We start from the raw sequence: 18687 nt of genomic DNA on the forward strand, positions 1-18687 counted from the left end.
ATTCCTCAAGAGCTAGCTCCTCTTCAACAGTGAAAACCTCCAATGAGTCGTCGAGAGCTAACTCCATAGGAGATATCTCCTGAATATGCTTTGAAACTTCCATAATAGCGTCTTCAATCACATCGATGCGAAAGCTATCATTTCTATCCTTGGAATGCTTCATCGCCTCGAATAGATCAAATGTGACCTCCTCATTTTGAACCCTCACCTTCATTAAACCGTCATCAACATCTATCATCATTCTTGCGGTCTTCATGAATGGTCGGCCCAATATGAGCGGAGCATCATCATCTTCCTCCATATCAATTACAATAAAATCCACCGGGAAAAAGAATTTGTCGACCTTCACCAACACATCTTGGGCTACGCCATGAGGATGGGTCGTCGACTTATCCGCCAATTGCAATGTCATTCGGATGGACTTAATCTCGATGTTGCCAAGCCTCTTGATAATTGACAAAGGTATAAGATTTATACTCGACCCCAAGTCAATAAGTCCCTTTCCGACATACACGTCACCAATTTTAACCGGCAATGTAACTCTTCCCGGATCAACCTCTTTCTTAGGAAGCGTCCTTTGAATAATGGCACTACAGCTCGCATCAAGGACGATGGTCTCCGGTTCCGTATACCTCCGCTTTTTGGTTAGTATGTCCTTCATGAATTTGGCATACTTTGGCATTTGTTCCAAGGCTTCAGCAAACGGAATGTTGATTTGCAACTGTTTAAAAATATCCATGAACCGGGCGTAATGCCGTTCATTCTCCCTTTTGGAAGGAGCATGAGGGTAAGGAAGGTTTTGGATAGGAGTAGCGCTCACTACCTCCTTTCCCTTTGCAACTCTAGCACCTTTCCATCTAGGCTTCTTCACTACCTCCCTTATTACCTCATCACTTTTATTTTCCTCAATCTCCACACCTTTTTCTTTTTCAACTTCACCATTATTTTTATTCTTTTCAACTACTTCCTCATCACTCCACACTCCTACTTCACCATCAACATTTTCCTCCACTATTTCCTCCTCAATCTCCTTCTCTTTCTCTCTTTGTTCACTCTCAACTCTTTTTTCATTCTCACTACCCAACTCCCTCCCACTTCTCGTCATAATCGCCTTACAATGCTCCTTAGGATTTGTTTGCGTATTAGCCGAAAAAGAAGGATCGGTTTGTTGTTCAGCGAGTTGCTTGGCAAGTTGCCCAACTTGAGTTTCAAGATTTTTTATGGCCGCGTCATTACTCTTTTGATTGGCCATTGACATTTGCATGAATTGCGTCAATGTCTCTTCCAATTTAAAATTGACTACCGGCGGTTGTTGAGATTGATACGGATTTTGGGGAGGGTTTTGACGACTAGAAGAACCACCTCCATAACCTTGGTTATGATAATAGTTGCTTCTAGGTTGGAACCCTTGGTTCCCTTGGAATTGTTGTTGTTGTTGTTGTTGTTGTTGTGGTTGATAAGGTTGTTGTTGTCTCGGTTGATAGTCCCGTTGATTGGCCATGTAGTTCACTTCGTCAAAACCGGGAGGTGGACAAAATCCGGTGTCATGTTCACCTTTACAAAGTTCACAACAAGCTATTTGTTTAGCTTTTGACGGTTCTCTTAACTCTTTGATTTGTTGCGTTAAGAGTTCCACTTGTTGTGAGATGAGCTTGTTTTGGGCTAGGATGGCATCATTCGTCCCTAACTCAAGCACTCCCGCCTTCTTCAAAGAATTTCCACGACTTTGACTCTGAAGATCATTCAAAGCCATTCGATTGATAATGTTGGTGGCTTCTTCGGCACTTTTTGACATCAACGAGCCACCCGAGGTGGCATCCAACAACGTTTTGCAGTTTGGTTGAAGTCCATTTCTGAAGATATGGATTTGAGTTAATTCATCAAATCCATGCCCTTTACATTTCCTAAGCATGGACTTGAATCTCTCCCACGCTTCATTCAAAGATTCACTGGTTCCTTGAGAAAACACCGAGATGGCCGTCTTTGATTCCATGAATCGGTTATGGGAGAAAAATCTTTCAATGAATTTCTCCTCTAACACGTTCCAGTCTGTCATTACGGCAGGTGTTTGATCGAGATACCAATCCTTTGCTTTACCGAGCAAAGCGTGGGGAAATAATCGTCTGAACAACGGAAGCTCCTGAGCCTGATCCACTCCGGCAGCCAATGCTATCTCATAAAATTTTGTGAGAAAAGCAAATGGGTCTTCATGGTCCATTCCGGTGAATGGACTCCCATATAATAAATTCAGAGTTCCCGTCTTCATCTCAGCTTGCCTTCCTGTTTGGTTGGCAAACTGAGCGGTGTTCCTTGGACTATTGATATATGGAGTAGAAATAGGTGGTGGTGGTTGTGGCTCCATGTTTGGTATGAATGGGTGTGGATTTGTGGTAGAAGAACTTTCTCCTTGCTCTTGGCGTTGCCTAGCCTGTTGCCTCCTACGTCTCGTTTTGCTATTGAGCCTCCTTGCGGTTCTCTCGATCTCAGGATCAAAAAGAAGTTCGTCCACAGGGATTTGCCCTCGCATAAAACGTAAGCTGCACACTAAACCAAACAAATTACAAGCACAAGTCAAAAATTCACAAGCTAAAACTTAAACAACCATTGCGATGCTCGCAATATCAATTTACAATCCCCGGCAACGGCGCCATTTTGTTGAAATGTATATTTCGTGTCGGGTTTTTGTTATCGTATCCACAGAGATTGTAAGATATCACTGCCGTTCAATGGTTGAATTAATCTTAACTTAATGTAACAATAGGGTTTTGGTTTTAATCAAGTTATCTTGCATACAAAGTAATTAATTGCGGTAAAAGTTATGTTTTGATTAAATGAGAAATATTGTCAAAGTTAGGTTTCAATGATCACTTTGCATGTATTAACTCGGTCAACAATCTTATAAACTCCTTTAGATGATAAATAATTTCACAAGGTCCTCTCAATGCGTTTCTCTCGAACACCCATTGTGAGTTTTGCCATTTTGATCCATTGTTTCTCTCGAACACAATCTATCAAAATGACAACCTTTTGGTTCAACCTTATGGTGAACAAAATCATTCGTTACTATCTCTAGCTAACAAACAAGTTTGGATGAAAACCTAGGTCAAGAATCGGTAAACATCTCTCGATCATAAACCAACACAAAGAGTTTTAAATAGAAACAAAGTTTTCATCATATATTTACCGTTAAAGAGTTTACATATGAGGATCCTTACATTTACACACAAAGCTAGAAATCACCTACATCTAACCTTGACAAATGGATGACTTAGCTACTCATTTTCATGGTAGCTTGGTCGGCAAGTAAGGAAAGAAGGTTGATCAACATCCAAGTCGGATAATCGAAGTTGGATGGGAATCCACCTTCTTTTTGTGGAAGATGGTTGCTAGATGAAAAGAAATGAAAAACTAGGGCATAAGAGCTCCCAAAACAATGCTGCAAAAATATCTAGAAAAAGTACAGAAATGGAAAAGTTGGTAAAAATGAGGTATGGTGCTCAAAAGTGGCACCTGCTACTTATAGACCTCAGCTGGTCTGTCATGTTCGCTAGGCGAGCAGAATGGCTCGCCTAGCGAGGGTCTAAAATGGGCACAAAAGGCCCCTGCGCCCAGAGAAAACAGGGTCTTGGTGAACTGTCATGTTCGCCTAGCGAACATACCTTCGCCTAGCGAAGGATACGCTTCAACCTCGCCCCAGCGAGGTTGAGAGGTTTTGCTACTGGAATGCTCGCTGGGGACTCGCTAGAACTTCGCCTAGCGAGTGAGTGCTGGCTGCGTTTTTCACCAAAACAGAATGAACTCGCTACCACATTCGCCTTGAGCTCGCCTAGCGAATTAATTTGCTAATTTACTGGAGCTTTTCGCCAGGAGCTCGCCTAGCGAACCAAAAGCTTCGCCACAGCCTCGCCTAGCGAGCAGGCAGATGAAATGCTTGTATTCTTTGGTTCCTTTGCCAATTCTCTTGTGTCTTTATTATCAATTAATTCATGCCTTTCCTGCACAATAACACACACATCAAAGGCACCAAGCTTGTTTATCAATGTAATGCATTCCATGTAAAACAAATGTGGTTTTGACAATTTTAGCAAGGAAAAAGAGTGAAAGATGCCCACATATGATAGCTCAAATAAGCACTTTTGGGCATCTAACAATGACTAGAAAGGCTCAGGGGTGTAAAAAAACGTGCCTCAGTGTGTGTAATATGCACAAGCTATCAGAAAAGAGAAGACACAAATTCTAGATGATAAAAATATACTTGAATGCTCTCATAGGATGAAATTTGTGTTTGGCTTTTTCTGTTCTCACCATGTTGATTAGGGCCAATAATTTCCATAGTGCATCGCATGTGATGCAACTTTTCATACTTTCAACATGACCTGACACCCCCTTTCAGTAAAACGTATGGAGAACCACATCAAATCGTTTCAAAAAAATATTGCTATTGCTTGGTATTGGCATGATTTGGGTAGACAAACTTTGTCTAGGTGTTCTCAGTCTATCACTCATGTGAGTTATGATCACTTAAATAACATAAACATAAAGATAAATTAACTGAAAATACCAATAATATAATAAACTCGGAGTTTTGGGAAACACAAACAAGAAACCAAAAATGAAAGTACATCAGCTCATCAATCATAAAAGAAAAGAAAACTAAAAAGAAAGATAAAAATAAAGCAAAATAAAAGCTAATCTTTGTATGCGTCCCTTTGTAGGTCCATCATCGGAGTGTCATAGATGATCATGACATTCAGGACGCCATGATGCACAAAGGATGAAATCAGAGAGGAAATAGAAAGGTGTTAGAGGGTCACCTGAAAATTAGTCTCTGAAGCCCTAGACAGCTCTTCATATGTCCACTTGATGGGTGAGGTATCGACCAATATGTGTTCCTGAGAATCCTCGTAAGCAAGAGGAACTCACTCAAGTACATATTAGGGTTGGGGCTCGTGTCTGTCGGATCTTGTAGGCTCTGCTGGAGGTTCCTCAACAGGTGCTTTCCTCTTAGAGTGCTCAGTTATCCACCTACCATCCAATGGTCGTGTCGGGTTCACCACGAGGCCATCAGTGAAATTTGGTACCCCTGCTTTCCTGCATAAAAGAAGGATGACAGAAGCATGTCCTAGAGACTTTTTTTGTCTGACTTTGGGCCATCTCATCCATGTCAGCAACAATAATACGACTGATGTTAACAACACGTCGTTTCAACATATAATATAAATCCAGAGCTTGCATAGTGATGAGCTCTAACCGACTCCGGTTAGTGTCCAGAGTGTGGTGCAAGAAGTAGGTCCACACCTTCAAAACAATATCGAGATCCACTACTGCCAGATTCCTAGGAACCAGGGTAGAAGCAGGCTTCCAATCTCTTTCCTGGAAGCAATCACAATCTTCTCTAGAATTTACTTGATTTGTCTATTCGAGACTTCCACCTGCCCACATGTTTCAGGATGGTGAGGGGTAGCAATTTTGTGCTTCACATTATATTTTGTAAGCACGTTTTCCATGAGGCGCTTTAGAAAGTATGTACATTTATCACTTATCGGTGCTCTTGGAACCCCAGAATTTTTCAAAGATATTCGTTATCAGGAATTTCACTACAACTTTAGCCTCATTTGTGGGTAATGCCATAACTTCTACCCACTTAGACACATAACCAACCTCCATAAGAATATAATTCTTACTAAAAGACGGTGGAAATGGTCCCATAAAATCTATTCCCCATACATCAAACAGTTCCACCTCCAAAATAGACTTATGGGGCATCTGATTCCTCTTTGAAATGTTACATGTTTATTGACAACTATCACATTCTTGTACAATGAATTGAGTATCTTTGAACAAAGTAGGTGTCGCAACCTGAAAAATACAGTGCGCGAAAAAAACAACCGGCGAACGAAAATGACAGAAGAGTCGCCACCGTGCGTTATTCATCCCAAAGGAGGGAAAGGAAACGCTCGAAGTAAACCTGAAAAAGGAAAGGACAAGATGGGGCCTCGCAACCAAATCTTGGGTTCGGGAGTTGGTTATGCGAAGGGAAGGTATTAGCACCCCTACGCATCCATAGTACTCTACGGGATCCACTTCTGTGGTTCTTGTCTAAAGGGTGTGGGTTTACCTAATGTGTTTATTTACTAAAACAGGGTTAAGAGAAATGACTCACGCGGATGTCGCATCCACTGCATACGTATCTCCTCTGAATATGAGAATCAGAGTCTTCGTAGCTCGGCTGACCTATGGGTTGGGGGGATGTGTGCTCGCCAAGACATCGCGTCTTATGCCTACGTATCTCATCTGGAATGAGAATCAGAGCAAGCCGTAGTTCGGCTAACTACGGGGTTATGGATTGGGTTTTGGACGAACAACGTTACTACGCAATCTACCGGATGCTCGACCTTTGGAGACTTACTCGCCTGTAGTAGAAGGAGATAACATGTTGCTTTGGGTTTTAGGGTTTGTTCGCGTTGTAGGAACGCACATGCAAAAAGGAAGTCCTAGGCGAAGGAACAATGCTACCTTAATTGGCATGCAAACGGGAGACTATCTGAAGCCTCGTGTCCTATGGGGAAGCGATCACACCATACAAAACATGTATCTTAAAGTAAAATGCCACCAAGGGGCTCAAACATTGCCTCCTATCGAGGTCTTCCAGCTAAGAAAGCGATAAAGTACGAGAAAGGGACAAAATTACCATACGGATAAAGATCCGAAGTTACAGCAATTAAAGGATTAGCAACCCTGAGATCTCTCCAGCTAGACCATCAAAGAAAATCAGTCGATACGAGTAATCAGAATAAACCTCCGGATGGTATCCCTGCAAGAGTATATGAGCCCTCACGAAAACCCAACAGAAAGGTTAGACAAACAAGATGAAATCCAAGGAAAACAATGCCATGGAAGCACAAGACAGGTTAGAACAAAACAGAACAAAAAGCAAATACTGTCACGTTCGCGACTGCTTCGCCTAGCGAAGGCTTAGCGAAGCTTCGCTACAGGCTCGCCTAGCGAAGCGCCTAGCGAAGGCCTGCGGGTTTTGGATTCCTCCTTGATAACAGTTCGATCTCTATGATCCGAAACCCTGTGGTATCCATCTCATAAACGAAAACGATTAAAACATTCAAGGTATTGTTACACATTCATGCCTATTCGAACCCGTGGGCAAAACCTGATATTACCTCATACATTCATAATATTCAAATTCAAGGCGTAAAGTAATAGGAACAAAGGCATACCTGATGAGAGAGACTGATTAAGATTGAATGGTACGACTGGATCTGCAAAGTAATACTAGGGTTTGTGTGAGGCGGAGTGAACTTCTCAGAGCTGCCTGAAGGTTGCTGCAGAGTAGTTCCTAGGTCTCTTTCTCCAGTCTCTAGTCTTTTCTGTTCAGCCAGTGTTCAGGGTTTATTTCATTGACCACTCTGGTATTTATAGACCAAATTTCGCAGCTTGTGGGCTTTGAATGAGGACAGCTCAAGCCCAAAACTTTTCTGTTATGTTCTGCAATACGCGCCCTTCGCCTAGCGAAGGATCTGCTCGCCTAGCGAGCATGACAGTACTCTTCGCTAGGCGAAACATCTGCTCGCCTAGCGAGCATGACAGCTCAGCAGCAGATTCTTGCTTCTTCAGACTTGGTGATTTGCACGGTGAATGGGCCCCATTTGGACCTGTTGGTAGTACCTCAAGTCTTTTCCTTGTGTTGACTGACCATCTAAATAAAACCCACAAAGTGTCCTGGATGATGTCCGAGCTTCTTGGAGCTAATTCCGATTGACATGATGCAATGTGGTATGAAATGCTAAATGACCTAAAAAGTGAATGCATGAATGAGGAGGGCAAATTTTGGGGTGTTACAGCTGCCCCTATTCAATCAACTGGAGACCCGGAAAGAAGATGACAGCGGCTTTCGTGCTTTCGAGGTATCAAGGGATTGAATACAATAAAAGCCCAAAAATTTGCACTGAAGTGAAGTGAAGTAACAATGCCTGTCAGAATCGGCAAAGAGGTGGTCTTGAAAGAAGAATCCGTCTGGTACGGTGAAAGTTCGTCTGAATACCGACAAGGAATGTTAAACTGGGTACCAAAATAAATGGTAACACAGAAATAACCATGGCCTGAATGCCGCTCATCAGTCTGAATACTGGAAATGACTTCGATCTGAACATCGGGAGATATGAGATTATTAATATCGGTCTGAACACCAAGAGGCTAGCCTGAATGCCACAAGCTGCGTCGACCTGAACGTTGGAAACTTCTTCGATCTGAACGTAGGGAAATTGGCCTGACCGCCACTTCGGTCTGAATACCGGAAACTGGCCTGAATGCCACTTTGGTCTGAATACCGGAAACTGGCCTGAATGCCACTTCGGTCTGAATACCGGAAACTGGCCTGAATGCCACTTCGGTCTGAATACCGGAAACTGGCCTGAATGCCACTTCGGTCTGAATATCGGAAACTGGCCTGAATGCCACTTCGGTCTAAATACCGGAAACTGGCCTGAATGCCACTTCGGTCTGAATACCGGAAACTGGCCTGAATGCCACTTCGGTCTGAATACCGGAAACTTCATGCCCGTCAGCATCGGTAGAAATAAGGAAGGATAATAGAGGCGGTGCATGGGCCAATGACACTTGTTGGGGATAACCAAGGTGAGTCATGAACAATCTTCAGTCTGAGTACTGGAAACAACTTCTAGCTTATCACTTGGGATACCGAGAATGTTTTATGCTTACATGCGTATGTTTGAATTTTTCAATGGCGTAATGCTCCATGAAAATGGAAATGCTACGCGATTTGGGAGAATGCAATGCAATATGATTCTACATGCAGGGATGCGAAATGCTGGGTAGAATGCCAAGCTGAGGCAAGGGGATCTGCTGGGGAAATGATCACCATCCTTTGGGCTCTAGCAAGGTTGCTGGAGATGCACAGCGCAAAGAAATATGTGGGGAAATGACCCGCCACACGGTGTTCTAGCAATGATGAAATGCCGAGATTCTGACTGGGGAGAGAACGACACTGAAAACCTGCTGTTGGGGAAAGTGATAGTGGTTCTGGAAACCACGATCTGCGGGAGATGACTCAGCAGGGGAAGCAAACACTAATACGGTACCGAGGTTCTGCTTCACGGAAAGAAACCATGGATCTGGCATCGAACTCCAAGGAGTAGCCGATTCTGCTGGGAAGATACAGTCTGGCACTGTCAACTCTACTGGGGATATACAATCTGGCACGGTCAACTCTACTGGGGATATACAATCTGGAACGGTCAACTCTACTGGGGAGTGTATGTCCTGAAACAAACGCTTGGGGAAGTACAGTGGTGAGAACCTGCTGGGGATTTGAAGAATCCAACACTCTGATCAGCTCTGCAGGGATAAGACACTGAATTCGTCTGTTGGCGACTTCATTGGAGAAGATATTCACGATCATCTGCAGGGGATTTTAAGGAAATGCCCCGAGGGTATCTGTTCTGAATAGACGATCCAAAGCACTTAAAATTTACAGCAATTTTAAATGTTTATTAAGCATGTACCTGTAAAGCCCTTGTGTGTCATGATGCAATGTTTATCAAAAATTCGGACGTCATTTTTGCAAACAAAACAGTAAAATGAAAATGAAAACAGAGATATGCTGAATAACATGATTTTATTGATTGAATGGCCTCTGAATAGGCATTTACATCAGGAAGCAATCCCTGGAAAGAGGTAATCGCACAAAAGATAAAAACAATAATTAATCTAATGGCAATGTGAAATGGATTTCTATTGGGTTCCAATTCTGCTATGACTTGCCCGTCTTCAAGATCCTCCAGATGATCAGCCTTCTGAAAAGGTGATTGGACTGTTTCCTACCTTTCGAAAATTTCCAGTCATCGACATGAGATGAGATTCAGAACTAACTCAGAACGCAGTCATTCGCTTAATCCCTAACTTTTGCCTGAATCGCCCTTTTCGGGTTTTCAATCCACCGGGATACCCATTTTTGCCTAAGTTGCCTTTTCAGGTTTTCAACTTACCGGGTGTACGATCTTTTCATTTTTAATCCCTAATTTTTGCCCGAACCTTTTCATTTTCTTGGTTCGTCGGGATGCCCATTTTTTCCTGGACTATTCTTTTTACTGTCCAGCGGGTCTATTTTATGCGAAGTATTTTTAACTGCGTCTGAGTTCACAGGGGAAGTGAAGCTTTCACCATCCATAGTTGCAAGCATTAAGGCCCCACCATCAAAAACCTTGGTGACAATATACGGTCCATCATAGTTAGGAGTCCACTTGCCCCTGTGATCTGTCTGAGGAGGAAGGATCCTTTTCAACACTAAATCTCCGACTTGGAAACAACGAGGATGCACTTTCTGATCAAAGGCTCTCTTCATCCGACTCTGATACAAATGCCCATGATAAATGGCTGCCATTCGCTTCTCTTCGATAAGACTCAACTCATTGAACCTTGTCCGAATCCATTCGGCTTCGTCTAACTTGACATCCAATAGGACTCTTAGAGAAGGAATCTCCACTTCAACAGGTAGGACTGCTTCCATACCATACACCAGGGGGTAAGGGGTTGCCCCAATCGACGTACGTACTGAAGTACGGTACCCATGCAAGGCGAAGGGTAGCATCTCATGCCAATCTCTGTACGTGACGACCATCTTCTGCACAATCTTCTTTATTTTCTTATTTGCCGCCTCAACAACGCCGTTCATCTTAGGGCGGTAAGGGTAAGAATTGTGATGCTGAATGTTGAAGTTCTAACACAACTCCTTCATCATTTTGTTGTTGAGATTAGAACCATTATCAGTAATGATTCTTTCGGGAATCCCATAGCGACAAATGATTTCTTTCTTGATGAAACGGGCAACCACATGTCTGGTGACATTCGCGAACGACGCTGCTTCGACCCACTTGGTGAAATAGTCGATGGCAACAAGGATGAAGCGATGCCCATTGGAAGCTGTCGGCTCAATTTTTCCAATCATGTCAATGCCCCACATAGCGAACGGCCACGGCGAAGTCATCACATTCAGAGGATTTGGCGGCACATGTACCTTATCAGCATAAATCTGGCATTTATGACACTTCCGAGCATATTTGAAGCAATCTATCTCCATGGTCATCCAATAATAACCCGCTCTCAACAATTTCTTAGCCATTGCATGTCCGCCGGCATGAGTACCGAAGGAACCTTCATGAACTTCCTGCATTAACATGTCCGCTTCGTGTCTGTCCACGCATCTGAGCAAAACCATGTCGAAGTTCCTCTTATACAGCACATTGTCTTTGTTCAAGAAGAAACTGCCTGCCAATCTTCTTAAAGTCTTTCTGTCGTTGTTGGATACCCCTGCAGGGTACTCTTGATTCTTCAGAAAGCACTTGATATCGTGATACCAAGGCTTGTCATCGACTACCAGTTCAGCAGCAAACACATATGCGGCCCTGTCAAGGCGCATCACATCGATCCTGGGAGCATGGTTCCAACGAATTACCTTGATCATGGAGGATAGAGTAGCAAGTGCGTCTTCCATCTGGTTCTCATCACGAGGTATATGATACAATTTTACTGTTGTGAAGAAAGTCAACAGTCTTCTCGTGTAGTCTCTGTAGGGGACCAGAGTGGGCTGGAGAGTATTCCAATCACCATTCACTTGATTGATCACCAGAGCTGAATCTCCGAAGATGTCCAGAGTCTTGATTCTCAGATCAATGGCCTGCTCAATACCCAAAATACAGGCCTCGTACTCAGCTTCATTATTTGTGCACTCAAAAGTCAAACGAGCGGTGAAAGGTATGTGGGCACCTTTCGGAGTTGTAATGACAACACCAATTCCACTTCCTTTGGCGTTGACAGCCCCATCAAACAACAAAGTCCACTTTTCATTTGGATCAGGTCCCTCCTCAACAACTGGCTCTTCACAGTCTTTCATCTTGAGGAACATGATGTCTTCATCTGGAAAATCAAACTTCATCGGCTCATAATCATCAATCGGCTGCTGAGCAAGATAGTCCGACAGAATACTCCCTTTGATGGCTTTCTAGGATGTATACTAGATATCGTACTCTGTCAGTACCATTTGCCAACGAGCCACCCTTCCGGTGAGAGCTGGCTTCTCGAATATGTATTTGACTAGATCCATCTTAGAAATCAACAAGGTAGTATGGTTCAACATATACTGCCTCAGTCGGCGAGCAGCCCAGGCCAAAGCACAACAAGTTTTCTCAAGCTGCGAATATTTGATTTCACAATCGGTAAACTTTTTTCTAAGGTAGTATATGGCATGCTCTTTTCGACCAGACTCGTCATGCTGTCCCAATACACACCCCATCGAGTTCTCAGTCACTGACAGGTACATTATCAGAGGTCTCCCAGGAACTGGAGGTATAAGGATTGGAGGTTTCTGTAGATACTCTTTTATCTTCTCGAAAGCCCTTTGACAATCTTCATTCCACCTGATAGCCTGATCTTTCCTCAGCAATTTGAAAATTGGCTCACACGTGGTTGTTAGGTGGGAGATGAACCTTGCAATATAGTTCAACCTCCCTAAGAAACTACGGATTTGCTTCTCTGTTCTTGGCTCTGGCATTTCCTGTATCGCTTTTACTTTGTCGGGATCCACCTCAATCCCTTTTCCGCTAACAATAAAACCCAACAATTTTCCCGATCTCACCCCGAAAGTGCACTTGTTCGGATTAAGTCTCAGTTTGAATTTCCTTAACCGTTCAAACAATTTCTGCAGATTCACCAAATGTTCTTCTTCTGTCTGAGATTTGGCAATCATATCGTCCACATAAACCTCGATTTCATGATGAATCATATCATGGAACAGAGTCACCATAGCTCGTTGATATGTTGCTCCGGCATTTTTCAGACCAAACGGCATCACCTTGTAGCAGAAGGTGCCCCATGGGGTTATGAAAGTTGTCTTTTCCATGTCTTCTGGTGCCATCTTGATTTGGTTATAGCCAGAAAAGCCATCCATGAAGGAGAATACAGAGAACTGATCTGTATTATCCATCAAAACGTCGATGTGAGGTAATGGGAAATCATCTTTAGGGCTAGCTCTGTTCAGATCCCGGTAGTCGACACACATCCGTACCTTTCCATCCTTCTTAGGTATTGGGACGATGTTTGCAACCCATGGCGGATAATTGGTGACTGCTAGAAACCCTGCATCCAACTGCTTTTGCACTTCTTCCTTTATCTTGACAGCCATCTCTGGTCTTGTTCTTCTGAGCTTCTGCTTGACCGGAGGACAACCTTCTTTGAGAGGCAAGCGGTGTACCACGATGTCTGTGTCCAGCCCAGGCATGTCCTGATAAGACCAGGCGAAGATGTCAACGTATTCTTGCAGCAATTCAATCAGCCCCTTCTTCACATTGTCTTCTAAAGCAGCCCCTATCTTGATTTCTCTCTTGGCGTCCTCGGTGCCGAGATTAATCACTTCAACAGACTCTTGATGCGGTTGAATAACCCTTTCCTCTTGTTTTAATAACCTGGTAAGCTCTTCAGGGAGTTCACAGTCTTCATCACCCTCTTCTTCAGCTTGAAAGATTGGATTTTCAAAGTCGAAACGAGCCGTAGCAAAAACGTTATCAATAGGATCCGGTGATGTGCATCTGCATGAGTGATGGTATGTGCTTATGAGTGTGAACAAGAAGTGGAAACTAAACAAAACATTGCCATTTTTTTTATTTTGAAAAACTGCAAAAATAGAAAGACAGGGAATGAAATATTTGAATGCAAAAATACGTCCTTTATTTATGATAAAAATACAAGTGTCACATAGATGAGCCCTACAATGAGTCATTACGCCCTGGGCGGAACGTAAGACTTGGATATGCATGAATAAACAAAGAAAATTACTCTTCAAGAAGAGTGACTTGGATAATCTCTTCAGAAGACCAATTATTGATGATTTCACCCGGGATCCTTGGACGCACCCAGTTGTCAATGTCACAATCACTATCCCCATCTTCTTCGTTGACCGCAGAGACCTGGCCATACTGAATGATGCCAGCACTGGAGAAAGTGATCGGCCCCTGAAGTGTTGAAGTTGTAGAAGTCAAAACTGGCTGATACCGAATCCCGAACTTATCTTCTTTCATTGGTAATTCCAACAGACGCCCCCAACCGGGAGCAACACCTGAATCCACCACGGCCCGTGCCTGCTTAAAGGATGAGATAGAGGCACCCGCCTTAACCTCTTCCACCGGAGTTGCATCCTTGACTTGAACTGACTCAAAGGCCTGACACAGAGTCTCATGAATTTCACCTTCTACTGCTACATACTTGAATGTAGACAGGTTATTGACCAGAATGTCCTCCTCACCATAGACGGTGATAATTCGTCCGTTGACCGGAAACTTAATCTTCTGATGTAGAGTTGAAGAGACTGCCCCAGCATTATGGATCCAAGGACGACCCAACAGGCAACTGTAGGAAGGACTGATATCCATCACGTAGAAGACAGTGTTGAAGGTTTGTGATCCAATCAGAATTGGCAATTCTACCTCTCCAAACACCGATCTCTTAGAACCATCGAAGGCTCTCACAATAAGATCTGAAGGTTTCAAGACCAAACCCTCTACTTCTAACTTCGACAGGGCTCTCTTGGGTAGCACATTGAGAGAGGAGCCTGTATCCACCAGAACATGCGACAGCACGGTGTCTCTGCATTCCATCGAGATGTGCAGAGCCTTGTTATGATTGCGTCCGGCTGGTGTCAAGTCAGAATCGGTAAAACCCAACCCGTTGCTTGCATGCACATTGGCGACGATCCCTTCTAGTTGGTTTACCGAGATTTCTTGAGGTACATATGCAGCATTAAGAACCTTCAGAAGTGCCTCTCTCTGTGCCTCCGAACACAACAGGAGTGAGAGAATGGATATCTTGGACGGAGTCTGAATCAACTGATCGACTACCTTGTAGTCGCTTTTCTTTATGATTCTCAGAAGCTCGTCCACATCCTTTGCAAAAGTGGGCTCAGAACCATCCTGGGGTGCAGAGGTAGCCTCATTCACGACTTGCTTGCCTTTGGTTTTCGCCACAGCATCAACATTATCAGCTTGGGTAACCGGTGGTGAGAACAATCTACCACTCCTGGTGAATCGGCCGATTCCACCGACATTATCCACTGCGGGACCGTCAAGTTCAGGCTTCTGACCCTCTTCTACTTTCAGTGGCCGTTCCATCCTATGATCGTGCGTATACACGCTCCCCCCATAATGCCATGGAATGGCCCTTTCACTGGTGAAAGGTAAAGGACCATGGGTTGTGATGGTCATTGTAGATCGTCGCACTAGTGGCACGGGTTGCGCTTCTGGCACACTGATCTGATTAGTTGGGTAGAAAATAGTGATAGTAGCAACATCACAGTCGTACTCGGAAATCTCATTCATTGAAATGCAAGCATCCGAAACATCGGGATCAAGTTCAATTACATCAGGATCATCCACATTGGAAAAAATAAATACATCATCATGGATTACAGAATCAGTAGGAACAACATCTGCGAATTCATCAGTGGCAACTTCAAACCCTTCTTCCTCAACCCCTTCCATAAACTCTTGGACAGACAAATCTTCAACCTGGAGGATACCTTTGTCGAGCAAGGCCTGGATACCCTGCTGTAGCTTCAAACAACCTCCACTCTGAGTGGCACAATCCAAACAACCTTTCCCACAACCGGGGAAAACATCGGCCTTCAGCAAGCATCCTTTGATATCCAACAATGGATTCTTTAACTTCAACACATCCTTAATGGACTTGGCTTTTCCCTCTATCATGTTAACATTCGCACCACCATGCTGGGGCATGGGATTGTTAACGACATTCGGAGCCGGTGCAAGGTCGATGGCCTTTGAATCTATGAGGTCCTGAACTACGTGCTTAAAAGCTTTGCAGTTCTCAATATTATGGCCAGGTGCCCCAGAGTGGAAGCTACACCTAGCGTTGGTGTCGTAACCCACCGGAAGTCTACCAACAGGAGGAGCCAGAGTGCGCAGTTGCACAAGTTGTAGTTGTTGAAGACTAGAAAGCAACTGAGCGTACGACATTGGAAGGGTGTCGAAACGCCGGTCTATCATCCTTTGCCTCTGTTGATAAGCGGGTCTGTTACCCGGTTGCTGCTGCTGTTGATACTGAGCTGGTTGACGTTGTGGTTGTTGTTGTTGTAGTGGTGCTGCAGCTGGAATGGTCACAGCCGCAACATACGGTTGTTGATGATAATTCTGAAAGTTATTCCTCCGGTTATCCCTGTTCTGATAAGAAGATATGGCATTTGCATCCCCTTCTCTCCTCTTTTGTCCCTGAATGAATGACTTCTTCACCCCTGATGAGGATCCACCTCCACTCTGGCTCTTATAGGTCTTTAGGTAATTCTCCACCCTTTCTCCAGTAGAGACCACATCAGCAAAGTTGGAAGCATTGCAACCTACCAGACACTCCAAGTAGGGTCCGGGCAGAGTGTTCATGAACATGTTGGCCATTTCCTTTTCCAACATCGGAGGCTGAACACGGGAAGCTGTCTCCCTCCAGCGTTGAGCGTACTCCCTGAAGCACTCATTGCTTTTAAGAGACAGATTCTGAAGTTGAGTTCTTTCCGGAGCCATGTCTGCATTATACTGATACTGCTTCACGAAAGCCTCTGCCAAATCCCTCCAGCAACGGATGTGGGCTCTGTCCAGCCTCATATACCATTCCAAGTATGCCCCAGCCAGGCTGTCCTGGAAGAAGTACATAAGTAGCTTCTCGTCATCAGGTCGTTGCAGCCTCGGCAATTTGTTCAGCTCTAATTCTAGCTGCTCTTTCAGCACAGCAGGAATTTCATTTTCAACAGAACTTTCCTTTTCAAACTGATAGCAGGAATTTCAAACTGATATCAAACAGCACAGCAGGAATTTCATTTTCAACAGAACTTTCCTTTTCAAACTGGCAATCTGTAATCAACACAACAACCACATTGCATCATGAATTCATATTGATTGTATTACAAGCAGCAGATTGCATCATGAATTAATATTGATTGTATTACAAGCAGCAGACAGTGGGTACCAAACATTAATTACCTGTACACCAGAAACCAATGATCCGGCAAGGACACCAGAAAGTGTTTCAACACCAAAAAAGATCCCAACAATAAGGGGTGTTAGCATAACAAGGGCACCAGGTGGGATCATTTCTTTGATGGAAGCGTCGGTGGAGATTGTCACACATGTGGCATAGTCAGGTTTCGCAGTTCCCTCCATCAATCCAGGAATCGTGTTGAATTGCCTGCGAACTTCCTCAACCATCTTCAATGCTGCACTTCCGACACTCTTCATGGTCATGGCAGAAAACCAGTAAGGGAGCATGGCGCCCACAATCAGTCCGATGAAAACCTTGGGAGTCTGGACATCGACGGTTGTAACACCAGCACGGCTCACAAAGGCACCAAAAAGGGCCAAAGACACAAGGGCGGCAGAACCAATAGCAAACCCCTACAACATAGTTACAACATACATCAAGAACTTAACTAGAATAATAGAATATATTGAACTAGGTGAAAAGAAAAGAAAAAAAAAAGAGGAAAACTGAACCTTTCCAATGGCAGCAGTTGTGTTTCCTGCAGCATCAAGAGCATCGGTTCTCTCACGAATTCTGTGACTCATTCCAGCCATCTCAGCAATACCTCCAGCATTGTCACTGATTGGACCATATGCATCGATGGCTAATCCGGTTGCTATAGTACTCAACATTCCAAGTGCAGCAACAGCAACACCATACATAGCAGCAAAACTGAAACTTACAAAAATACTAATTGCAATGGCAAAAATTGGAATGATAACAGACTTGTATCCCAAGGCAAGACCAAAGATAACATTGGTAGCAGCACCAGTCCTGCAGGAATCAGCAACATCTTGCATAGGGCTGCAAAATTCAGAAAGAAAATGCAAAATATGATTCAGAATTGCTTTTACCTGTATGCATTGCTGGTATAGTATTCAGTAATAAATCCAATGATAAGCCCTGCCCAAAGACCAACAGAAACACACAAGAATAGCTGCCTGCAAAGCCAAAATCAATCCAGTAAGTACTAAGACTGTTCAAAATTTATGATTCAAATCATTATTTCGTAAATAGACTGAAACCCTAACAATAAGTGTTATGAAACTAACCAGTTCTTGACAACTTTCTGCTCTCCAAAATTGAAGATGGTGAAGGTAGATGGGAGTGCTATCCAACTAACAATTGCAATTCCAACAGTCATCAATACTGTTGAAATAACAAGTTGTTTTTTCAATGCTGGCTCAATTTCCTTTACAAGTTTGATCTCAAAAAAGTCGGTTGCAAATAAGGTGGTGAGCAAACAAACAAGGAGGCCCACAGAACTGATGATGAGAGGGAACAACATGGCAGTGAACTCATGATTTATCCCAAAAGAAGAGATGGAAGCAACAACAAGGGCAGCACAAGATGCCTCTGCATATGAACCAAATAGATCGGATCCCATACCGGCAATATCACCAACATTATCACCAACATTATCAGCAATAACCTGAATACACAAGAGTAACAAGAAGTATTTATAAATATATATTTTTTAAATTAACTATCAACTTTGGTCGGTACAATATTAACCTCTAAAACATAGATAAATTCAAAATATAAATATTATAAAATTGATACAAGATTAAACCATAAAAGATTTCT

At 43.4% G+C, this 18687-nt stretch overlaps 2 protein-coding genes across 2 annotated transcripts in view; both read right to left on the reverse strand.

Annotated features, from left to right (window-relative positions):
• The window catches only part of LOC127118400 (embryonic abundant protein VF30.1), a 53921-nt gene that overhangs the window by 13132 nt on the left and 22102 nt on the right, over window positions 1-18687 (reverse strand). The window lies entirely within an intron of this gene.
• On the reverse strand, window positions 17004-18560 carry LOC127118403 (pyrophosphate-energized vacuolar membrane proton pump 1). The gene is made up of 4 exons (XM_051048594.1): window positions 18153-18560; window positions 17955-18041; window positions 17574-17904; window positions 17004-17474 (listed from the first exon to the last, which is right to left on the reverse strand). The coding sequence occupies exons 1-4, from the start codon at window positions 18485-18487 to the stop codon at window positions 17004-17006; spliced, it is 1224 nt and encodes a 407-aa protein (XP_050904551.1). The 5' UTR covers window positions 18488-18560.

Source organism: Lathyrus oleraceus, chromosome 2, assembly GCF_024323335.1.
Source record: "Lathyrus oleraceus cultivar Zhongwan6 chromosome 2, CAAS_Psat_ZW6_1.0, whole genome shotgun sequence".
Classification (NCBI taxonomy): Eukaryota; Viridiplantae; Streptophyta; class Magnoliopsida; order Fabales; family Fabaceae; genus Lathyrus; species Lathyrus oleraceus.

What these genes read in the sequence shown, in the direction of transcription:
- LOC127118403 (XM_051048594.1), bottom strand. Translation starts at nt 18,487, where the DNA reads ATGGGATCCGATCTATTTGGTTCATATGCAGAGGCATCTTGTGCTGCC. An exon ending in CAGAAAGTTGTCAAGAACTG is followed by an intron (nt 18,042 to 18,152) that starts GTTAGTTTCATA and finishes TTGGCTTTGCAG; the next exon opens with GCAGCTATTCTTGTGTGTTT. An exon ending in TATACCAGCAATGCATACAG is followed by an intron (nt 17,905 to 17,954) that starts GTAAAAGCAATT and finishes TGAATTTTGCAG; the next exon opens with CCCTATGCAAGATGTTGCTG.